General features: G+C 45.1%; 1 protein-coding gene and 1 pseudogene across 2 annotated transcripts in view; one reads left to right on the forward strand and one right to left on the reverse strand.

The window, feature by feature from the left end:
* doc2a (double C2-like domains, alpha) overlaps positions 1-23,395 on the reverse strand; it is a gene marked incomplete at both ends in the record, with an annotated part of 147,162 nt that overhangs the window by 73,734 nt on the left and 50,033 nt on the right. The window contains 2 exons of the mRNA XM_083650127.1: positions 90-164; positions 15,790-15,869. Coding sequence (XP_083506253.1) covers positions 90-164; positions 15,790-15,869 — 155 coding nt within the window. The remainder of the gene's footprint in view (positions 1-89; positions 165-15,789; positions 15,870-23,395) is intronic.
* LOC310787837 (histone H2B 1/2 pseudogene) lies at positions 10,156-10,548 on the forward strand (annotated as a pseudogene). The gene has a single exon. The product of its transcript is annotated as a histone H2B 1/2 pseudogene (transcript).

Here is a 23,395-nt window from a genome sequence, read left to right on the forward strand (position 1 = left end):
TTCGCATTTTCTTTTGCCAATTTTCTGAAAATTCGGCTAAAATTGGCGATACATTTGGATGGAAACCCAACTTGGCTCTTCTCTCTCACCTTGCACGCTCCAGGCAGGAGATGCAGTTTGACGTAGGGATCAGATAAGCCGTTGAAGTCCATGGGCTTCAGACCCTGCAGAGAAAAACATGTGATGTGGTGGCTCTCATACACTCATACACTATTCCCACAGACTGTTGATCAACCTCTTGATCAAAAGCAGTTAAAAGTAGAGTTACATGACCATATGTCATGCCAAGCTGGGCTCACGGCAGTTTGTCATGAAAGTCACCCTATTAGTGTACATGGGGTGGCCACTAGGGGGCCGAGGCATATAGTCAAGTCAAGTCAAGTTTATTTTATATATAGCACATTTACACAACCAAGGTTGACCAAAGTGCTGAACAGCCAAATATCAATTAGACAGTTGGTAAAATAGAAATAAGAAGAAGAATACACTTGATGCTCCATCTGGGCCCTTCTTGAACTAACTTCTTTCACTTAACTTGTACCACTATTCCTTCAGATGTTGTAGTTGTCATAGACTGTGTTGCATAGTTGATCGCTCTATTGCTGACAAAAATGTGTTATTGTAAGTCGCTTTGGATAAAAGCGTGTGCCAAATGACATGATGTAATGTAATGTAATACACATAACAATATACATAATATACATAATAGGCACAGTAAAAAGTAAAAGGGTGACAAGCTCAACCCGAATTGAAAGCTAATGAGAACAGATGCGCCTTCAGCAGTGACTTAAAGATTCCAGGGGTCTGCGCAGTTCTTATATGGATAGGTAGGCTGTTTTTTAGTCTAGCTCTCGGGAACATCCAACAGCATCTCTGGCTGGAGTATGATAGTGCAGGAGATCAGCAATATAGGAAGGCACCAGACCATTTAAAGCCTTATAAACAATCAATATAAGGGTGTTTCCACACTAGGAACGATTGCTTTCATTCCGTCCCCGAAAATGATTTTGAACTAGCTTACTTTTTCTGTGTAGCTGGTAGTTCCCTAAGCTACATTTCTCCCAGGATATGTATTGGCTGTAGTTCAACTACTTCCATGTTGAAGTAGTTGGTAGCTTCCTAAGTAAGCTATGTTTTCAAAGTAGCTTCCCCAACACTGGATCTATCTAACGTTAACGCTATGGTGTCCGTCCACGTTGCATTTACCAGCATTTTCTGCGGGGGAAAAGCACTGCCTGGAGCGCTTTATGTGAGGAGATATAAAAGCGGATGTCACCTGCTAGCTTACTAACCAGCTGGTTAACAGTAGCTGCTCTAGCAGACAATACTGTGCTTTGTCGAAATAATTCCAACACTGTCTGTCTGTGTGTCTCTCCTTCGTGTAATCCTAACCCTAACCGTTCGTCAGATCGACTTCAAAATTGGGGAGTGCGCTTAGTTAGCCCTTAGAGGGGCCTGACAGAGTGCAGTGTGAGAAAGAAATGAAAGGAATGCACTAGCTACAGCAATATTTTACATAGACCAATCTGCACTTTATATCTATACCTCCTGCACTGTGCTATGTTTGTGTGCTGTCTTGTTGTTTATATGTGAAAAAGATTAAGAAATGCGCACACTGTCAATGTCAAAACAAATTCCTATGTGTTTTACACAATGGCAAATAAAGATATCTGAATCTGAATCTGAATCACAGCTCACACTGCTGATCTTACATAATACCAATCACAGATGTACATAGAGCAATCAGAGCTGCTGCTGCTATGACATCACTGATGAATTCACTGAACAGGCACTGCACATAGACCAATAACAGCTCACACTGCTATGGCATCATCTTACATAGACAAATCACAGCTCCTGCTGCTATAACATCATCTTAGATAGCCTAATCAGAGCTCATGCTGCTATGACATCATTGATAAGGTCATAAGTCAATGAACGGGCACTGCACTAGTGTCATTAGGGGAGCGTATTCTACATTCACACTTGAACGTCATCGGTGATGACGTTATCAGTGAGTGATCTCATCAGTGGTTTCATCAGTGATGTCACTCAAGCAATTGTGATGTTCTCGGTGATGCCATGCGTGATGATGTCATCATTGAGTGATGATCACCCTTGTGTGTGCCCGCCCACATGTGAAGTGAACACTTCATTGACAAACTACACTACTCTTATTTGAATAATTCCCTGGACTACTCATTTGACTTGTACTTGGGTTAATTTTCACTAAGTAACAACACTTGTACTTGAGTAGGATTCGTCGGTACTCTTTCGACCCCTGATCATAAGTGATGTCATAAATCCTTCCCTGCTGATGCTATATAAGTGTTGGGAGGTTGGCTACTCTCACAAGTAGAAGATGCCCCCAGCATATCCCCTGACAAGCAGGGAGCAGATGGGAAATCTGAAGGATGGTGCTTCATATGCATCAGAGAGCACCGTGTCTCAGGGAGGTGTGCAGATGAGGACCAGCAGCGTCAGATCTAGGAACAGGGCCTATGGGCTGCCCCAGGGCCCCCATGTCAACTGTCACACCTCCCTCAGATGGCTGCAGGCAAAGGTGAAGGATGAAAATCAACAGGCGAGAGTGATTATCCAGCCTCCACTGGACACAGCCCATGACTTTCTGAAGGAGGTGGAGACTTTCCTGACCCGGCAGGACGCAGCAGAGCTGAGGAAGAGAGAGATGCTACACAAGCGCTGGACAGAGCGTGTGTGGATGCCCCTCCAGAAGAGGGTGGAAGGAAAGGTGAAAGAAAAGAGAACAACCATTTCTTGTGAAACGGGACACAAACGGAAAAGGAGACAAGAGGAGCAGCTACGTCAGAGTGACCTACCTCATCTCGCCTCTCCCAGTGACTCTGTGACACCACAGGCTAGCCTGTCTCTACTGGCTTCACCTCATTATCCAGCCTCTGCCTCCATTAAGACTGAGCTAAGGAAGCCCAACAGGTTCAATAGGATACCATACCACATCAGAGAAAGTGCCACACCAGATGGTAGATGCCATCACCCTAGCTGCTGGTCCTTCAATAGCAGCGATGTGTTACCGAACGGGCCGACCGGCCCCAGGCCCAGGGGCCCAAGATCTCAGAGGGCCCATAAACCAGAGCCTTCAATCAGAATGAGCAGCAACGTTTACCGTTACCGGCCGTTGCTCGGCTGAGACGTGGTGGTGTGGTTGAAAGAAAGGCAGAGGTCTCTGTTCCTACGATGTCAACAGTGACCAGGACCAGTCTGGATGAATATACGGATGCAGTCACATCCTACATCATTTTCTGTGAATAACAGAACAAGTGCTATGAGGCATTCAGAAGTGGAGACAAACAGTGGTTTAAAGAGAGCAAACTCAGGTTAGATCAACCAAAACAAGCTGCTAAACGTCTGTATTCACAACATCTCTGTCAGCAGGTCTCGGACAATGACTCAGCCTCTGTTTGGAAAGGCTGGTGAGAGATCACATGACTCAGCCTCTGTTTGGAAAGGCTGGTGAGAGATCACATGACTCAGCCTCTGTTTGGAAAGGCTGGAGAGAGATCACATGACTCAGCCTCTGTTTGGACAGGCTGGAGAGAGATCACATGACTCAGCCTCTGTTTGGAAAGGCTGGAGAGAGATCACATGACTCAGCCTCTGTTTGGAAAGGCTGGAGAGAGATCACATGACTCAGCCTCTGTTTGGACAGGCTGGAGAGAGATCACATGCTACATGCCTCATCTAGCCAGCCGCTTGAATGAGTTCTACTCCCGCTTCGACAGACAATACATCCCTGAGCCCGCCCCCTGCAACACGTGACCCCGCCCCCTGCAACACGTCTCATGCTCACCCCCACCCCCTGCAACACATGACCCCGCCCCCTGCACCACGTGACCCCGCCCCCTGCAACACGTGACCCCGCCCCCTGCAACACGTCTCATTATGCTCACCCCCACCCCCTGCAACACGTGACCCCGCCCCCTGCAACACATGACCCCGCCCCCTGCAACACATCTCATTATGCTCACCCCCGCCCCCTGCAACACGTGACCCCGCCCCCTGCAACACGTGACCCCGCCCCCTGCAACACGTCTCATTATGCTCACCCCCACCCCCTGCACCACGTGACCCCGCCCCCTGCAACACATCTCATTATGCTCACCCCCACCCCCTGCAACACGTGACCCCGCCCCCTGCAACACGTGACCCCGCCCCCTGCAACACGTGACCCCGCCCCCTGCAACACGTCTCATTATGCTCACCCCCACCCCCTGCAACACGTGACCCCGCCCCCTGCAACACATGACCCCGCCCCCTGCAACACATCTCATTATGCTCACCCCCACCCCCTGCAACACGTGACCCCGCCCCCTGCAACACGTGACCCCGCCCCCTGCAACACATCTCATTATGCTCACCCCCACCCCCTGCAACATGTGACCCCGCCCCCTGCAACACGTCTCATTATGCTCACCCCCACCCCCTGCACCACGTGACCCCGCCCCCTGCAACACGTGACCCCGCCCCCTGCAACACGTCTCATTATGCTCACCCCCACCCCCTGCAACACGTGACCCCGCCCCCTGCACCACGTGACCCCGCCCCCTCCAAACAGCTCCAGCCCACCTCTTACCCATCCCCCGACACCACTCTGCATTCAGGAGAGATGTCAACAGGCTCATTAACAGGCAGACCTTAGCTCGGCCTTTGACACGATCATCCCAGCCCTGCTACAGGAGGAACTCTCCCAGCTGGGCGTGCCCGACCCCATCTGCAGATGGACCACAGACTTCCTGACTGACAGGAAGCAGCACGTGAGGCTGGGTAAGCACATAACTGACTTTCGGTCTATCAGCACCAGGGCAGTGTCCTCTCTTCATACTTCTTCGGACTGTACACCAACAGCTGCACCTCCAGTCACCAGTCCATCAAGCTCCTGCAGTTAGCGGGATGATACCACTCTCATAACTGACTTGGTGCAGTCAAAACAACCTGGTGTTAAATGCTCAAAAGACAGTGGAGATGATTGTGGATGACAGGAGGAACACAGCCCCAGCAGAGCTCTCACCAAGAAGGCACAGCAGAGGATGTACTTTGTGCCTCAGCTGAAGACATTCAAAGTGCCAAAGGCAACAATCAATCTACAGTCCATCTACACATCCATCACCGTCTGGTGTGCTGCTGCCACTCTCAACGACATTCACAGACTGCATGCAGTGCATCATCTGCTGTGCTGAGAAGGTGATCGGATGCAACCTGCCATCCCTCCAGGACCTGCATGCAGCCAGGACACTGAAGCGATCGCATAAGATCATGGCCGACCCCTCCCACCATGGCAACAAGCGCTTCAAAACACTCCCCCTCTGCAAGAGACTGAGGTCTGCCAAGACCAGAACCTCTCACCACAAGAACAGCTTCTTCCCAACTGCCGTCAGCCTCACAAACACGGCCCTAAGCAGCTTCCACCAAGGTCCCTACGAACACACCCCACTACCTCCTCCTGAACCCACCTGAACTCAACTGGATCTCCGCCACTGACATGAGCCCAGCCCCCATAATTACAAAGCCCCATTGCACTATTTGTTTAACTCATAGACATTTCTGAAGATTAAAGATAAGCCAAGTAAAATAATAAAAAAGGGCCCTAAGAGTACCAAATCAGACAGACACCGCCGCCCACCCATCTAGGCGCCATCGTGCAAATGCTCGTGTGACATAACTGATGACATCACAACTGCTCGAGTGACATCACTGATGACATGACAATTGCTCAAGTGACATAACTGATGACATCACTGATTCCCTGATGACATCACAATCATGACAGGCACCGCTGCCAAACACAGACACGAGCCACTTAGCCACTTTTATAAGAGAATATTTGGCCAGGTGCTATATGTCTGTCTGTCTGCTTGCAAGCAGACATGTCTGTCTGAATTGTAGCATCAACAAGATTCAGTAAAAAAAAAAATCAAATATTAAAGTTTTGTTACTGTATCTTAGACTGTTTTGCTTATGCCTACAACGTAGTTGTTGCTTGCCTTGTCCGACGAATTCCATTGTTCAATATGACCATGCATTTGATAAATAAAACACTGACTTTGAATGCTGTCCCTTAAGGCTTAGTTAACCAATAACAGTGGAATGCTTTTCCTTTTTTCTTCTTCGTATTCTTTTTGGTGTGTTTGTAGTTCAGAAGTGTCCACCGGCTGCAGGCATTCCTCTATTCTCAAAGAAAGTACCAACACAGCAGGCGGAGGGGGATTCATGCACTAATCCAGGCATGAAACTGCTTCCTTCCTCACTACCGCAAGAAAGACAGAAAGAAAAAAAACTGCAGTTGCCACGAGGGGCAGGAGGGGGCGATCATTAGCGTACCAGGGTAAAGAAATCACTTGAGGTAATGAGGGATACAAAATGTACTGACAGCAGGAGTTAGGATCATCTCCTCTGCTTGCCCCAACATCATACACACATTCACTCTCCATGTCTATTCCCCACAGGCTGCTACTGTTCTCTTCCCTCTATGGTTCATATGGAACCTGAGCCACACCATTTCTCCTGTGAGGAACCTGAGCCACACCATTTCTCCTGTGAGGAACCTGAGCCACACCATTTCTCCTGTGAGGAACCTGAGCCACACCATTTCTCCTGTGAGGAACCTGAGCCACACCATTTCTCCTGTGAGGAACCTGAGCCACACCATTTCTCCTGTGAGGAACCTGAGCCACACCATTTCTCCTGTGAGTGTTCATAATCACCTTAACATGCAGGTACTTGTAATCCGTTCAAGGCGACAATGAGAGTAAAGAAAGAAAGGAGATGATTGTGGATTTCCGCCAAAACAAAGCTGAACTCCAGCCTTTAATCATAAATGATCAGGCTGTTGAGAAGGTGGAAAGTTTCAAATTCCACGATTTCCTCTTCTCTTAAATGGAACGTCAATGTTTGTTCTTCCTGAGGCAACTCAGGAAATTCAAAGTCTCAAAGATAGGGATGTGTCACTTCTACCGAGCTATGATAGAGAGTGTGCTCACATTCTCTATCACAGTTTGGTTTGGTAACTGTTCAGCTGAAGACAGAGAAGAGCTGAACAGGGTCGTGAAAACGGCATCGAAGATCATCTGTAAGGATTTGCCGAGAATATGCAATATTTATAACGAGCGCATATTGAAGCTAGAGCTGAAGATAATAAGGGACCCCTCCCATCCAGCCAATGCTCTATTTGCCCCCCTTCCTTCGGGAAGAAGGGTACGCAGCATCAAATGCCGAACCACTCGTCTGCGTAACAGCTCGTACCCTGAAGCAGTGAACCACTCGTCTGCGTAACAGATCGTACCCTGAAGCAGTGAACCACTCGTCTGCGTAACAGATCGTACCCTGAAGCAGTGAACCACTCGTCTGCGTAACAGCTCGTACCCTGAAGCAGTGAACCACTCGTCTGCGTAACAGCTCGTACCCTGAAGCAGTGAACCACTCGTCTGCGTAACAGCTCGTACCCTGAAGCAGTGAACCACTCGTCTGTGTAACAGATCGTACCCTGAAGCAGTGAACCACTCGTCTGTGTAACAGCTCGTACCCTGAAGCAGTGAACCACTCGTCTGCGTAACAGATCGTACCCTGAAGCAGTGAACTACTCGTCTGCGTAACAGCTCGTACCCTGAAGCAGTGAGGGCCCTTAACTCCTCCTCAGTTCAGTTCACCACCCCAATTTAATTTGACCCCCTAGTCTTTTAACACATTGAGTGCCAGCGACGCCATATGGCGTCATTAGAAATTTACCGTAGGCTGCCAGCGACGCCAAATGGCGTCAATAACTCGAAATTGTTTTTTTGACGGGGGGGTGTCGATCTATGCCTCTTACATCGCCTCTTACAATATGAGAGCTATTGAATGTGTCTAACCTATTTTACAGAACCCTTAGGTGGCGACAGCGCACTCCAGATGAGAGAAAGTGGAGTAAAACACACAGAAGAAGTCGTTGGGGAAAAGGAAATCGCATCGCATCCGTCCGTATGCAGCTGCTTCATTGAAGCATAACGATAGCTGTGCCCCTACAGCAGCCAATCTGCTGTCACAATTGAGCACGCTGCAACAGCCCATTCGCATGATCAGCCGTGGATTTGTTATTATTCTCAAGTGGAAGCATGGGAGCTGGTACACGCGGCTGTAAAAAAGCTGGATGTAGCGGACTTCTCAGTGCTGAGCACACGCAGAGCAAACACACTCACAGCAAAGCCGAGCAGAGCAGAGAGACACTCCTCCCACAACGGGGGGGGGGGGGGGGGGGGGGAGGAGGGGGGGAGGTGGGGCACGCAGGACACTACAGCATACAACAGACCCAGGCAGCTGCAGCAGGCTGATGCACAGAGAGCAAACAAGCTAGAATAGGCTATCTGATGCCCACCAGCAGTAAATCAAGACCAGCATGAAGGTGTAGGGTCTGCGCACGCAGGGGCCAGCGCTGCTGGTTGCAGCTAAAACATATTATTTGGCCAAACAAAATTCCTTTGTTTTCACTCTTTTATTGAAGGAAATTATTTTTGAGGTGTCATTACATCAGAAAATATTAGCAATGAGTCAATGATGTGCTTGAAATGCTTCCTTTCACAAAAGGCTGAATATCTCAGGTTTCTAGAAAAAAAATTATTTTTCGGTCAAATCAAGCTATCTTCTCCGGCTCATAACTAAAGAACGGAAAATGGGATCAATAAACTTTTTTTTGCAGGTGATAGAAGAGAGTCTCATCGTTATTTGTGCGTGTTCAGTGTTTACATAGTAATTATTAAAGAAATTATATAACTGTTTTAAAATGCATTGCGGCCTATGTGGCACAGTACAGCACCTTTTGCCCAAGGGCCGTGGCACTCAAAGTGTTAATGCACCAGACACTTTAATGCATCGTGCACTTTTTTTTGTTGCACTAGCCGCCTGTGCCTACCCTGCACTGTACACTGTATTGCATTAGGGATGGGCATTTCTAGCAAAAACACTATTCGAAATTCGCTGGCCAAAGTCGACTTTTAATCGAAATTCGGGAAAAAAAAAAAAAATGTAAAAAAAATAAAAAAAATAAAATAAAAATTTGTGTGAGTGAAATGTTGCATTGTCTCCCCTGATTCTAGGTCTACGGCTTTATTAATTAATATAAAAAGCTTCTGCTGTGGATTTTTAGCTCAAACAAGCATTGCACCACTGAAGTAAAGAACATGTTACATGACATTGACATTTTCGAAAATAAAAAACAGTTTTGACAATCATGAGTGGTTCATTAAATATTTAGTAGGCTCAGGTCTGAGTGCCAAAGGGGTGCCAAAGTCACCCCCTCTCCCTCTTCATGGGATTTCATCCGCCATTCATTTTTCCATAAACCTTGCTTAAAATGCTTATAAAAATTGTTTTACTTGCTCAAACCAAGCGATTCGACTATACTTAGAATCAGGGGAGACAATGCAACATTTCACTAAAAAAAACAAAAAAACGAAACATTTTTTTTTTTTTTCGAATTTCGAATTTCAATAATAAAAGTCGACCTTGATAATAACAACGATTATTCGAAAATTCGAAATTCGATGCCCATCCCTATATTGCATACTGTTTTGCATTCTGCAGTTGTTTTTGATTGCATGTTCCTCTACTGTTTATACATTGCAGCAGATGTGTTGTATTGTCTGACTTTCATGGTCTGTTACTGTGATTGTTTTGTCTGTTTGAGCATATGCCAAGACAAATTCCAATCAATTTTGGTTGATATGGCAATAAACTATTGAATCTTGAAAGAAAGAAAGAAAGAAAGAAAGAAAGAAAGAAAGAAAGAAAGAAAGAAAGAAAAAGCCAACTGGTCGTCATGGCAACTCATTACCATATGTTTTTTGTGAGTTTGGGTCCCAGGGAGACACAAAAGGTGAAAACGTCCCTCTATGTTGTTGCCACAGGTTCAAGCTTTATTGGCTGGGCTATAAGCAAGACTCATTCAATTTATAACCTCAGCAGAGAAGGATTCATGACATCACTGATGATGTCACCATGTCTATGACATCATTAGTGGCTATGGCATCATCAGTGATTTATGACATCACTGATGATGTCACTGATGAAGCAATTGTGATGTCATTGGTGATGACATCATGCCTATAAATAAAGCGGTTCTGTCATTCCAAGCATCAAGATCTCATCATGGCTAAACAAGTGAGGTCGAAGGCAGCACGCAGGAAGGGCTCCAAGAAAGCCGTGACCAAGAAGGCGAGCAGGGCAAGGAAGGCAAGAAGCGGCAAGAGGCGCAGGACCAGGAAGGAGAGCTACGCCATCTACGTGTACAAGGTGCTGAAGCAGGTCCATCGCAACACCGGCATCTCCTCCAAGGCCATGGGCATCATGAACTCCTTTGTCAACGACATCTTTGAGCGCATCGCTGGTGAGGCGTCTCACCTGGCTCACTACAACAAGCGCTCCACCATCACTTCCAGGGAGATCCAGACCGCCGTGCGTCTCCTGCTTCCCGGTGAGCTGGCCAAGCACGCCGTGTCCGAGGGCACCAAGGCCGTCACCAAGTACACCAGCTCCAAGTAAACTGCTAGAGCTTCACCACCAACACAAAGGCCCAACACACACGGACACCCTGATATGTAAAGTGCTTTGAGTGCCTTGGCACTATAGAAACCCAACCAATTAAATCAATGAATCAAAGTGTTGTCTGAAGTTGTGTTGCATTATAGTTGTAGTATGACAGAGTGTGGTGTCCATCAAAGCAGTAGCCTATTATCTGTTGTGACACATTTCTATTAACTTACTTACTAAATAACCAACACTATTTGCTTAAAAGAATCCATGATTTATTACTGAACATGTGCATGGAAGTATTCACTACATCCCCCTATGATATTGTGGCGGAATGAGGCGCACACCGAGGCAGATCCTTTGGCTTATCAAACTCTTTATTTAGTGAACGGACAGACACACATGAAGGCAGGCACGCCAACACCTCGCTAGCTTCTCCTAGCCTAGCCTAGCTCTCCCCAGCACGTCTACTCTCTTCCAGCTTCACACAGCTCTCCCGACAATTCCCACTTCCTCCCCTAGTCTCCACCCACTGGCCCTATGCTCCCTTCACTTGCCACTCCAAAACCCCAAACCCCACATGCACAGAACAACATAACAGACAGATACAGTTAGACATACACACTACTAGCTATCCCATAATACTCCACCTTTCCCCGCGCTACACTGCCCCCCCCTTTTTAAACCATTTGCCCCCAAATGACACCCCAAAACAACCCTACATCAACACTATAAGCCATTCAACATTTTACATTTTAAACAGAACATTTCCCCTTTTTATTCCCTTTTATTCCCCCCCCGCACATCACATCCCCAAGTCCCACGTGCATCTAGCCCATCTCCGTTTCTGATGTTACCATGGCACAGGTGGTCCTACCCTTCCCCACTCAACAGTTTTGTCCCCCCTCCCCGCACCGCACTCAATACAGCAAAGGCAGTAGTCCTCTACCTCTTCCTCCATCTGCACCCAGTAGAAATGTCGACAAAGGCGGCTGAGTGTCTCTTCAGGCCCGCGATGCCCCTGACCGCTGCGGCCCCTGTGCGCCCCCCGTAGCACCAACCCCCGCAGGCAGCTGGGCACAACCACGACTCTGCCACTCTTCCCGCGCCCTTCCAACCCCAGAATCCCCGACTCCCACACCCTCAGGTCCGGAAACAACTCCCACAGTCCCTTCGTGGTACTTGAACACATGCCAACCTCCTCCACGGAAGGCCGACGTCCGAACGCCACCCACTTGCGCACCGGTCCAACGCTAGCGTCCTCCGCCTGTCTGCGTATCCACTCCTCCACATCGACATCCCCCATAGTCACGTTCTCATCCTCCACCTGTAGACGCTTGTCCTTTCGCCCTCCACCAGGGGGCGGCGAGCTCAGGTCAGCGGTGGGAACACAAATGGACGCCATCTCACTCTCCACCCCGGGCCTCCGCACAGCACCAGCGGGGGGTGTGGAGCAGTTGGACTGGGCCGGCTCTTCCGACATTTGCACCGCTGGTACCTCAGGAAACACAATCGCCCCGACCTGAAGAACCGGCTCTTCCCTCTGGTTGCTCACCTCCTCCCCAGACTGTGTGTCTCCTCCGTTCCCCACAGTCTCAGTGCACTCTCTAGCCAAGTGCTCCGGCGAATGGCACGTCCAACAGAGCCTCACCCTTCCTCTAGGCGGACCTCCCTCCGTTCGCACTGTCCTTTGATCTCGGAAAGCGTCGGGGCACACTCTGGCCAAGTGTCCACATGTCCCACACGTCCAGCAGACACCTGGACGCGCCCAAAACCTCTGCTCCCTGGGTCTGGTCCCTCTCCTGGACCCGTAGTGGCACCCTCTCGCTAAGTGACCCACTCTCCCACAAGTCCAACAAGCTGTCCGTGCTGGCTCCGGCCGCTGCTCACCGTGCAGAGTGGCCTCTTTTATTAGCTGCATCAACTTCTCTGCCCAGGCAGGCGTAGCCTCCAACAGCTGTCTGACCCCCTTCAACAAACGGGCTTCCATCTTCCCCAAGTTGGCAGACCACCAGCTGTGCTCCGGAGTTATCGTCAACTCCCGGCGTGCTCCGTCACGTGCCATTCCCCTGTGGTCGTCCATGGCAGCTAGCTAGAAACGGCTAACTGCTAACGCTAAGTCGAGCCTGATTTTTAAGCTAAAACGATCCCACTTCTGACACCAATGTGGCGGACTGAGGCGCACACCGAGGCAGATCCTTTGGCTTATCAAACTCTTTATTTAGTGAACGGACAGACACACATGAAGGCAGGCACGCCAACACCTCGCTAGCTTCTCCTAGCCTAGCCTAGCTCTCCCCAGCACGTCTACTCTCTTCCAGCTTCACACAGCTCTCCCGACCATTCCCACTTCCTCCCCTAGTCTCCACCCACTGGCCCTATGCTCCCTTCACTTGCCACTCCAAAACCCCAAACCCCACATGCACAGAACAACATAACAGACAGATACAGTTAGACATACACACTACTAGCTATCCCATAATACTCCACCTTTCCCCGCGCTACACTATTGTAGCCGTCATGCTTCCTGTTACAAGGGTGTCGACTATTTAATCCCCAAGAGGGAGGAGGTGGAGACTATATTAACATACAAAGGAGGAGTTTACTAAACCACTCCTTCTAGCCTAATTTTGGGTATTTTACTACAATCGTTTAACTGACCTGGCAACCACCATGGCTGCTGGCTTCTACACGCTTGCTTGACACTGATAGGGCGTCATCATTGTCACGTTTGTTTTCCCCTCCCCCCCCCCCCCCCCGTCTGGTGCAGAAAAAACGAAAAAGAAGAAAATTGAAGAAGGCAAGAGGCAAGCACAAGGTAATGTTCAGTGATGTATTTCTACCAGATGATGTACATTTAACGACAGAACGTCTGTCTTTTTTTAGACACACTTTTACCAGGTGTGCTCCTGCTAGCTAGCAGCACCTGTTGTTGCCCAGCTAGCAGGCTAGCAGGAGCAGTGCATCCAGCTAGCTAGGATGCAGCAGCTGTAGGCAAGGCTCTGACTATCGCCACACATGACATCCCGACTGCCTGCCTGTCTGTCTTTTCACAGAGAAAATTAACTTCATCTTGTGCGTGTGTGTGAGTGTATAACAACTAGGTAAAAAAAAAAAACATACATAGGCTACTGTTTGACAGAAGATGGACATTTTGCATGCAGTGTTGATTGGCAATGAAAGCTACCATTCAGTAAGGTTGCTGTATCCTCCACTTTCAATAAAACATTACTTTCTGCATTATTTGCATCCCTGATTATTGAGATTTCTAACTAGGCTATAAACGACATAGGCCACATACTGTACATATCTACTAACATGCAGCTACAGGAATCATATATCTTTTTCTGACAGTTATGTTGGGTCTTCGGCCCCAAACACACAAGGGTTACAGGTAACAGGATTTTATGATTTATGATTTTTGAAGCATAGCCTAAATGTGAATGCCAAAAATGAAGATTTTCAGAAAAGGCTTAAAAAATCAGAAAAGTGCTGTTCATTTGTGAGGATTATCTTGCTGAACACAAACGTCTCAGTTTCATAAACCTTTGTTAACCACAGACAGTCTCAGTTTCATGAACCTTTGTTAACCACAGACAGTCTCAGTTTCATAAACCTTTGTTAACCACAGACAGTCTCAGTTTCATAAACCTTTGTTAACCACAGACAGTCTCAGTTTCATGAACCTTTGTTAACCACAGACAGTCTCAGTTTCATAAACCTTTGTTAACCACAGACAGTCTCAGTTTCATAAACCTTTGTTAACCACAGACAGTCTCAGTTTCATAAACCTTTGTTAACCACAGACAGTCTCAGTTTCATAAACCTTTGTTAACCACAGACAGTCTCAGTTTCATAAACCTTTGTTAACCACAGACAGTCTCAGTTTCATGAACCTTTGTTAACCACAGACAGTCTCAGTTTCATAAACCTTTGTTAACCACAGACAGTCTCAGTTTCATAAACCTTTGTTAACCACAGACAGTCTCAGTTTCATAAACCTTTGTTAACCACAGACAGTCTCAGTTTCATGAACCTTTGTTAACCACAGACAGTCTCAGTTTCATAAACCTTTGTTAACCACAGACAGTCTCAGTTTCATGAACCTTTGTTAACCACAGACAGTCTCAGTTTCATAAACCTTTGTTAACCACAGACAGTCTCAGTTTCATAAACCTTTGTTAACCACAGACAGTCTCAGTTTCATAAACCTTTGTTAACCACAGACAGTCTCAGTTTCATAAACCTTTGTTAACCACAGACAGTCTCAGTTTCATAAACCTTTGTTAACCACAGACAGTCTCAGTTTCATAAACCTTTGTTAACCACAGACAGTCTCAGTTTCATAAACCTTTGTTAACCACAGACAGTCTCAGTTTCATGAACCTTTGTTAACCACAGACAGTCTCAGTTTCATAAACCTTTGTTAACCACAGACAGTCTCAGTTTCATAAACCTTTGTTAACCACAGACAGTCTCAGTTTCATAAACCTTTGTTAACCACAGACAGTCTCAGTTTCATAAACCTTTGTTAACCACAGACAGTCTCAGTTTCATAAACCTTTGTTAACCACAGACAGTCTCAGTTTCATAAACCTTTGTTAACCACAGACAGTCTCAGTTTCATGAACCTTTGTTAACCACAGACAGTCTCAGTTTCATGAACCTTTGTTAACCACAGACAGTCTCAGTTTCATAAACCTTTGTTAACCACAGACAGTCTCAGTTCCATAAACCTTTGTTAACCACAGACAGTCTCAGTTTCATAAACCTTTGTTTGGCGTTTAACCAAAATCCCCATGCAAAAGTTCCATTGACTTCCAGATGAGGGAGCCAGGCGTTTTAGGAGCCAGTCCTGCAGAACTCTATTGCACCCGTTTAAAATGATGTACTTGTCTTTTTTGTTCGGCCTATTCATTCATTTCCTCTTTGCTGTTATTTTGTGATTGTCTGTACTTGTAATCTGTGCACCACTGGACAAGAGGGTCTCACCCCTCAGTGTGTCTCAGCTTGACACAGGAGGAAAGTGCTGTAGGTACTGCAGAGAAGCCCTCCAGAGACATGGGCCTTTTTCACCAGCAGCCATTTTGTTTCTAAAAGGCAGGAAGTAACATACAGTAGGTGCAATGAGGGTTTCCAACTGCCAATCCATGTAGGCCCTTGTTAATGTTTTGGTTGCACCTGTTGACAATCCACCATGAGGGGAAGACAGCAGCTACAAAAACGTTGTGTGATGTGGAGCTCTGTGCTTACCTTCGCCCGCAGCACGGTGCAGTGCAGCTCGCTGGAGCTCGGCTCATAGCACAGCTCAAAATCCAGCGTTCCCAAGGCAGCTGTGGAAGACGGGGGATGGGGGACAAACGCATAGATAGATTAATGTAAATATATGTATATAAATATATATATATATATACATGTACATATATATATAAATATATATATATATATATATATATACCGTAAATTCCGGACTATAAGCCGCACCTTTTTTCCCGTTTTTGGGCCTTTTTTGGCCCCTGCGGCTTATATAACGGTGCGGCTTATCTATGGATTTTTTCAAAAAAAAAAAAAAAAAAAAAAAAAAAATCTCTCTTTTTTAGCACTCTTTCTAACTATAAATCCACTTCTGTTTTAATTTCCTCTCTTGCCCTCTTTTCACCACACTGTATGACACTGTATGACACTGTATGACACTGTGTGCACTGTAAATAACAACACAGGTGGTGTTGTGTTATGTTGTTTTGTTGAAATGTTAATAAATGGGAGCATTACTTATGGTAATTAAACATTAAAACAAAAACAAAAACAAAAAAAAATACCATTAAAACACCCGCGGCTTATAGTCCGGTGCGGCTTATATAAGAAAAAAATAGTCAACTTTGCAGGTGCGGCTTATACACCGGTGCGCCTTATAGTCCGGAATTTACGGTATATATATATATATATATATATATATATATATATATATATATATATGCTATGCTATTGTGTGCTGGGGTAGCAGGCTGAAGGCAGCGGATGCAAACAGACTTGTTGATCCGTAAAGCCAGGGACATTGTGGGGCTGGACCTGGGCTCTCTGACTGCGGTGTCAGAGAAGAGAACGTTATCCAGGCTACGCTCCATCATGAACAATGACTCGCACCCACTCCACGGCGTGCTAGTCAAACACAGGAGTACATTCAGTGAGAGACTGATTCCACCCAGATGCAACACAGAGAGGCACAGGAAGTCATTCCTGCCTGTGGCCATTGGTCTATTTAATGCCTCTCTTAAAAGAGCACCTCGGAGACGCTGGAAAAGTGCCTGGCTGAGCCACGTGTAACGTATAGGGCAAGCCGAATAATATAACTTCAGTGTGCAATAAAGATAGGCTAACTGGAAAGTGCATGGCTGAGCCACGTGTAACGTATGGGGCAGGCCGAATAATATATGTTCAGTGTGCAATAATGACAATTGGCACGTAATGTATACTTACTCTACGTATTGCTTACTTAGACGTACTCCACTTTTTTTTTTCTTTGCTCCTATTGCATTTAATACTGTTTACTGTTTATACTGTTATACTGTTTATTCCATGCTATGTTGTGTTCTTTCTTCTTCTTCTCATTCTGCTTATTTACTATCGCATTACTACTGTGTATTTTATTTTATCTTATGCTATCTGTTATGTGAACGAGCAACTGTAACTTGTCCCAATTTCCCCCCGGGGATCATTAAAGTCTTTCTGATTCTGATTCTGATTCTGATATATATATATATATATATATATATATATATATATATATATATATATATATATATATATATATATATATATATATATCCTTTTTTATACCACTCAAATGTGTCGTACAAAAAATAGTGCAGTAATACACAATGTTAAAAACATGAAATAAACTACAAAAACAATGACATAAGGCAGACTTATCTTGAATTACAGGCCTATATGTTTTTTTTTAACAAGTTAAACTGGTGATGCTCATCAAGTTAAAAAAAATAATCTGAATTCTTTCTCGAAAACAAGTCGAGACAACAACATTTGGGGATATTTGGATCCCCCCCCCCCCCCAGGCGTCCGTGACCCACTCAAAACGGCCCTGCGACACACATTTGGGCCCCCAACCACCACCAGGTGAGAAACCTTATGTGCTTACGGCCCGGGTGTGCGTTAAACACCCCGTACAGTAGCTGTAAATCACCGCCTCTTGAGTCTCATTGCTTAATGACACACCTGTCACATGGGAAGACGGGACAAAATGAGCGTTCAAGATAGACTGTCAGCATGAATTTGTAAGCGTGCAACGGAACACGGAGATATGAAACGCACCATTCAGTCAAGCAGCATGCGTCACAGCACAGCACACTTTCACCACCAATCCTCTTATACCAAGTGCAACCACATATCAGGGCTTGTGACAGTCATGCATAAACATGTGCCTATGACTGACACACACACACACACACACACACACACACACACACACACACACACACACACACACACCGGGGCTCTCAACCTATATACAAATTGATGTTCTCCCAATGTAGTTAGATAATAGGCTACATATTTTTCACAGGGATTGTAGCTATTTTAAGCAAATATATGCTCATCAATATCAACAAACCGTGATACAATACACCACCGTGGCTTGTCTTGTGACTCCAGATGTAGAGATTTACATGCTAATTGAAGGATTACACGCTCCTCTATCATCTCTATGGGAAAAAACAGCAATGGGTTTATGAAGCCTTTTTCAAAGCCAGTTATATCAACTCAAAACCTGCACGGTCGTCAAGCTAAGAACCATTTCCTTCTGTAGCTGCTGAGAAGTTGACATTTTGAAGCAGCTGAGAGAGACGGGGCGTTTCACTGAATCTCTTGCATTTTGCCCAAAAGGCATGTGGCAGTTGAAGAACACAGGCTCACTCTGAAAGGTTGTTGATTTGACTTCCGACACCATCCATAGGCTGGTATCACACCTGCACTACCTGCCCAAGTGCCCTCGAGCAACACACTGATCCCCAACTTAATGCACTGCACACAACTCGCTCTGCGCTCTGACTCTGGCGGCTATGAGAGACACGGGAAGATGAATTCCTGCTACCTTGCAAAAATGGACGACGACGACGACCTCCGTGGGAACATGGTCGTCTGAGAGCAAAGACAGACAGACTGTAGCTTTCAGCTATTTCCAGAAACAGTCTCTTGATAGCTCTGCTGCTGCGTCCATAAAACACACACAAAATAACTTTATGGAAGTTTTATGCAAATTCTGGTGCTTCTGCTTCCATCGCTCGCCCACGTTGACTCGCAGCCCGTGGGCAGAGTCACACCTATGAGGGGTGGAAGTCGCACAAATCGAATGATCAAAATCCACGTAGCGCTTGGCTGTGCTTTAACGTGTGGGGAGAAGCTCCACGTCGCAGCTCAATGGAACCTGAGGTCAGCCATCAGCAGTTTGAAGACGTCAGCGCTAAAACAGAAGCGCTTGATGAGATGTGAGGGGGTGGAAAGCATATAAGTCTCTATAGGGAATATGCACGTATAAATCTGTAGAGAGAAAAGCTTCTGTGTTAAACAGTGGCTTTATGGTTCATTTGGGCACAGTTCTTCCTGTCAAAAATAGGCTCAAGACTTTTATGTTCACCTCTGCCTACTGATCTGTACAGTAATATTTCATTCATATCTTTTTATTTTTATTTTAGATGTGATTTTATTACTTTATACCTGTTGTATTCTATTTTAGTTTCCTATCCCCTTGATGAGGTAAGGCTTAGCTCATCAATTGGCTTTAACCTATATTGAGAATTGAAGCACTGCTGGAAGTTTAAAGCTCCTTCTAAGAATCCTTCATGATCTCATCTTTGATTGATAAAGATAATAAAAATCCACGGGGAGGGGGGGGCTTAGAGTCTAGAAAGAAATCATCTGCAAGTTAGCATCTGAAAGAAGTTGCCAGGTCAGGTTAGCGGTGAGATCTGAAAGTAGCCAGGTCAGAGAGATAAACCTACGAAACCCAGAAAGCTAAGCTGTAATAAGCTTGGCTGACAGTGAGATGTGATCTGATGAATAGAGAAAGAAATCATCTGAAAGTTCAGTGATGAGTAGGGCTGTGGCGATTCACTTATCTCCCGATTCGATACTATCACGATTCTTGGGTGCCGATTCGATTTATATTGCGATTCTTAAGTATTGCGATTCTACGATTATTGCGATTCGATATTACGATTTATTGCGATTTTTGTTTATTTTTTTCTTTTATTTTTTCAGTTTGTTTGCTTTTTTACACTAGATTAGAACATGGGAAAAGTTGAATCATACACTAGAGACTGTATATTATATCATGAGTAGGGCTGGGCGATATAGTTAAAAACAGGGGCGGACTGGGATCATAATTCAGGCCGGGCATTAGATACCAAGCAGGCCAGGCCGATATGGGCCGACGCGCGTGAAATTTGGGCCGTTTGAAGCCCAATTTGGGCCGTTTGAAGCCAGATTTGGGCCATTTGAAGTCCAATTTTACAATGAGATGCACCCACTTTAACCCTGAAGTGTAATTATTACTTCAGACTAACTAATAAAGTAATAAAACCACTAGTAAACCAGTAGGCGGCGTCTGGCCTGCTGTTCAGTGAGTGGCCTGACTGCAAGCACCCAAAAAAAAAAAAAAAAAATTGCGATTATCGATTCTGGAATAAAAGATCGATTAAAAAAATCGTGACATTAAAAATCGCGATACTTAGGTGAATCGATTTTTTCCCCCACCCCTAGTGATGAGATGTGAAAGTTGTCAGCTTAAGAGATAGAAAATAGACATATGGATGCACTCACTAAAGTGCGACTGGAAATACCAAGAAGTAACACCAAGTGAATCTCTTTCCTTTAGGCGAGGGGTCAAATATCTATTTTACTTTCTTGTCTCTGTGTAGGAACTGTGCTATACTTCAATACACTTTGAGTTGTCTCTGTGTAGGAACTGTGCTATACTTCAATACACTTTGTGTTGTCTCTGTGTAGGAACTGTGCTATACTTCAATACACTTTGAGTTGTCTCTGTGTAGGAACTGTGCTATACTTCAATACACTTTGTGTTGTCTCTGTGTAGGAACTGTGCTATACTTCAATACACTTTGTGTTGTCTCTGTGTAGGAACTGTGCTATACTTCAATACACTTTGAGTTGTCTCTGTGTAGGAACTGTGCTATACTTCAATACACTTTGAGTTGTCTCTGTGTAGGAACTGTGCTATACTTCAATACACTTTGAGTTGTCTCTGTGTAGGAACTGTGCTATACTTCAATACACTTTGTGTTGTCTCTGTGTAGGAACTGTGCTATACTTCAATACACTTTGAGTTGTCTCTGTGTAGGAACTGTGCTATACTTCAATACACTTTGAGTTGTCTCTGTGTAGGAACTGTGCTATACTTCAATACACTTTGAGTTGTCTCTGTGTAGGAACTGTGCTATACTTCAATACACTTTGAGTTGTCTCTGTGTAGGAACTGTGCTATACTTCAATACACTTTGAGTTGTCTCTGTGTAGGAACTGTGCTATACTTCAATACACTTTGAGTTGTCTCTGTGTAGGAACTGTGCTATACTTCAATACACTTTGAGTTGTCTCTGTGTAGGAACTGTGCTATACTTCAATACACTTTGAGTTGTCTCTGTGTAGGAACTGTGCTATACTTCAATACACTTTGAGTTGTCTCTGTGTAGGAACTGTGCTATACTTCAATACACTTTGAGTTGTCTCTGTGTAGGAACTGTGCTATACTGTACTTCAATACACTTTGTGTTGTCTCTGTGTAGGAACTGTGCTATACTTCAATACACTTTGAGTTGTCTCTGTGTAGGAACTGTGCTATACTTCAATACACTTGCCTTAATGCCTTCTTTATGCCTTCTGTAATGTAATGTAATGTATTTAGTTAGCCTACATGACACTTAGCAGTGGAAAGCTTTGCTGCATCTTCCTCCCATGAATCAGAAAGCTCATTAGGGGTCCAAGCACGAAGTGCGTGGATCCCTATTGTATCTGTAATGTTTATTATTATTATTCTGCCCTAAAACAGCATGCACGTCAAAAACCGTAAGGGCTACAGTAGCCAGACCTTGCACATAGGTTGGAAATGTGCCCCACTGCTCAGAGACAAAAAATTAGCCATATTGGCCAGATGGTGGCGCTATAACAGACCCTTTTGCGTATTGACCCATAACTCACACCCATTTAAGCCTGCTAGATTTTCCAAAAAAAAAAACGAACTCGTCCTAGGCCATTTGCCCGAATGAGCCCAAACTTTTTCTGTGTCATCTCTGGACTTCCCTGATCTAAAGTTGTATAAAGAATTTGGATACGTGAAACCGTCTTGAAATGATAAATGTTTAAACTTTGACACTATGTCATCATAGATGACATCATAGATGACATCATAGATGACATCATCAGTGATGTCACAAGACTGTCACCTTCTCTATGACGACGTCAGTTATGACATCATAAATGACATCATAAATTACATCATAAATTACATCATAAATGACATCATAAATGCCCTTCTCCTGGTACTATATAAAGCCCCCATCACCACAGCTTAAATCACACTTGTGCAGTCATCACTCACATATCATATATGTGCACATATCAACTCTGACTAAATGTGCAATTCAGTGTCTATATTAATATTATCTGACATATAACCCCCAAGTCACCAGAAGCTTGGACCCCGCATCGCCGCTTGCGGCTATATTTTATTATTATTATTCATTATTAGAGACACAAGAGGATTTCATCATTATTAGAGACACAAGAGGATTTCATCAAACGCTAATTGCAAAACAAATCAGATAATGAGTGTATTTTAACGAGGGAAACAAAGTGTCCAGTGTCAGCTGAGGCAAACTATTGTCTGATATCGTTGATGATGATTCTCTCTCATCGGACGCGTACAGAGAGGAGCAGACACTTCCCTGCAGCGAGACAGTTCTCCTTTACATTGCTATGCAAGCTGTTCCTTCTCATGGAGGTATCTCCTTTACATTGCTATGCAAGCTGTTCCTTCTCATGGAGGTATCTCCTTTACATTGCTATGCAAGCTGTTCCTTCTCATGGAGGTATCTCCTTTACATTGCTATGCAAGCTGTTCCTTCTCATGGAGGTATCTCCTTTACATTGCTATGCAAGCTGTATCTTCTCATGGAGGTATCTCCTTTACATTGCTATGCAAGCTGTTCCTTCTTATGGAGGTATCTCCTTTACATTGCTATGCAAGCTGTTCCTTCTCATGGAGGTATCTCCTTTACATTGCTATGCAAGCTGTTCCTTCTCATGGAGGTATCTCCTTTACATTGCTATGCAAGCTGTATCTTCTCATGGAGGTATCTCCTTTACATTGCTATGCAAGCTGTTCCTTCTTATGGAGGTATCTCCTTTACATTGCTATGCAAGCTGTATCTTCTCATGGAGGTATCTCCTTTACATTGCTATGCAAGCTGTTCCTTCTCATGTAGGTATCTCCTTTACATTGCTATGCAAGCTGTATCTTCTCATAGAGGTATCTCCTTTACATTGCTATGCAAGCTGTATCTTCTCATGGAGGTATCTCCTTTACATTGCTATGCAAGCTGTTCCTTCTTATGGAGGTATCTCCTTTACATTGCTATGCAAGCTGTTCCTTCTCATGGAGGTATCTCCTTTACATTGCTATGCAAGCTGTTCCTTCTCATGGAGGTATCTCCTTTACATTGCTATGCAAGCTGTTCCTTCTCATGGAGGTATCTCCTTTACATTGCTATGCAAGCTGTATCTTCTCATGGAGGTATCTCCTTTACATTGCTATGCAAGCTGTTCCTTC

Source organism: Poromitra crassiceps (genome assembly GCF_964638095.1).
Source record: "Poromitra crassiceps genome assembly, chromosome: 13".
Classification (NCBI taxonomy): domain Eukaryota; kingdom Metazoa; phylum Chordata; class Actinopteri; order Beryciformes; family Melamphaidae; genus Poromitra; species Poromitra crassiceps.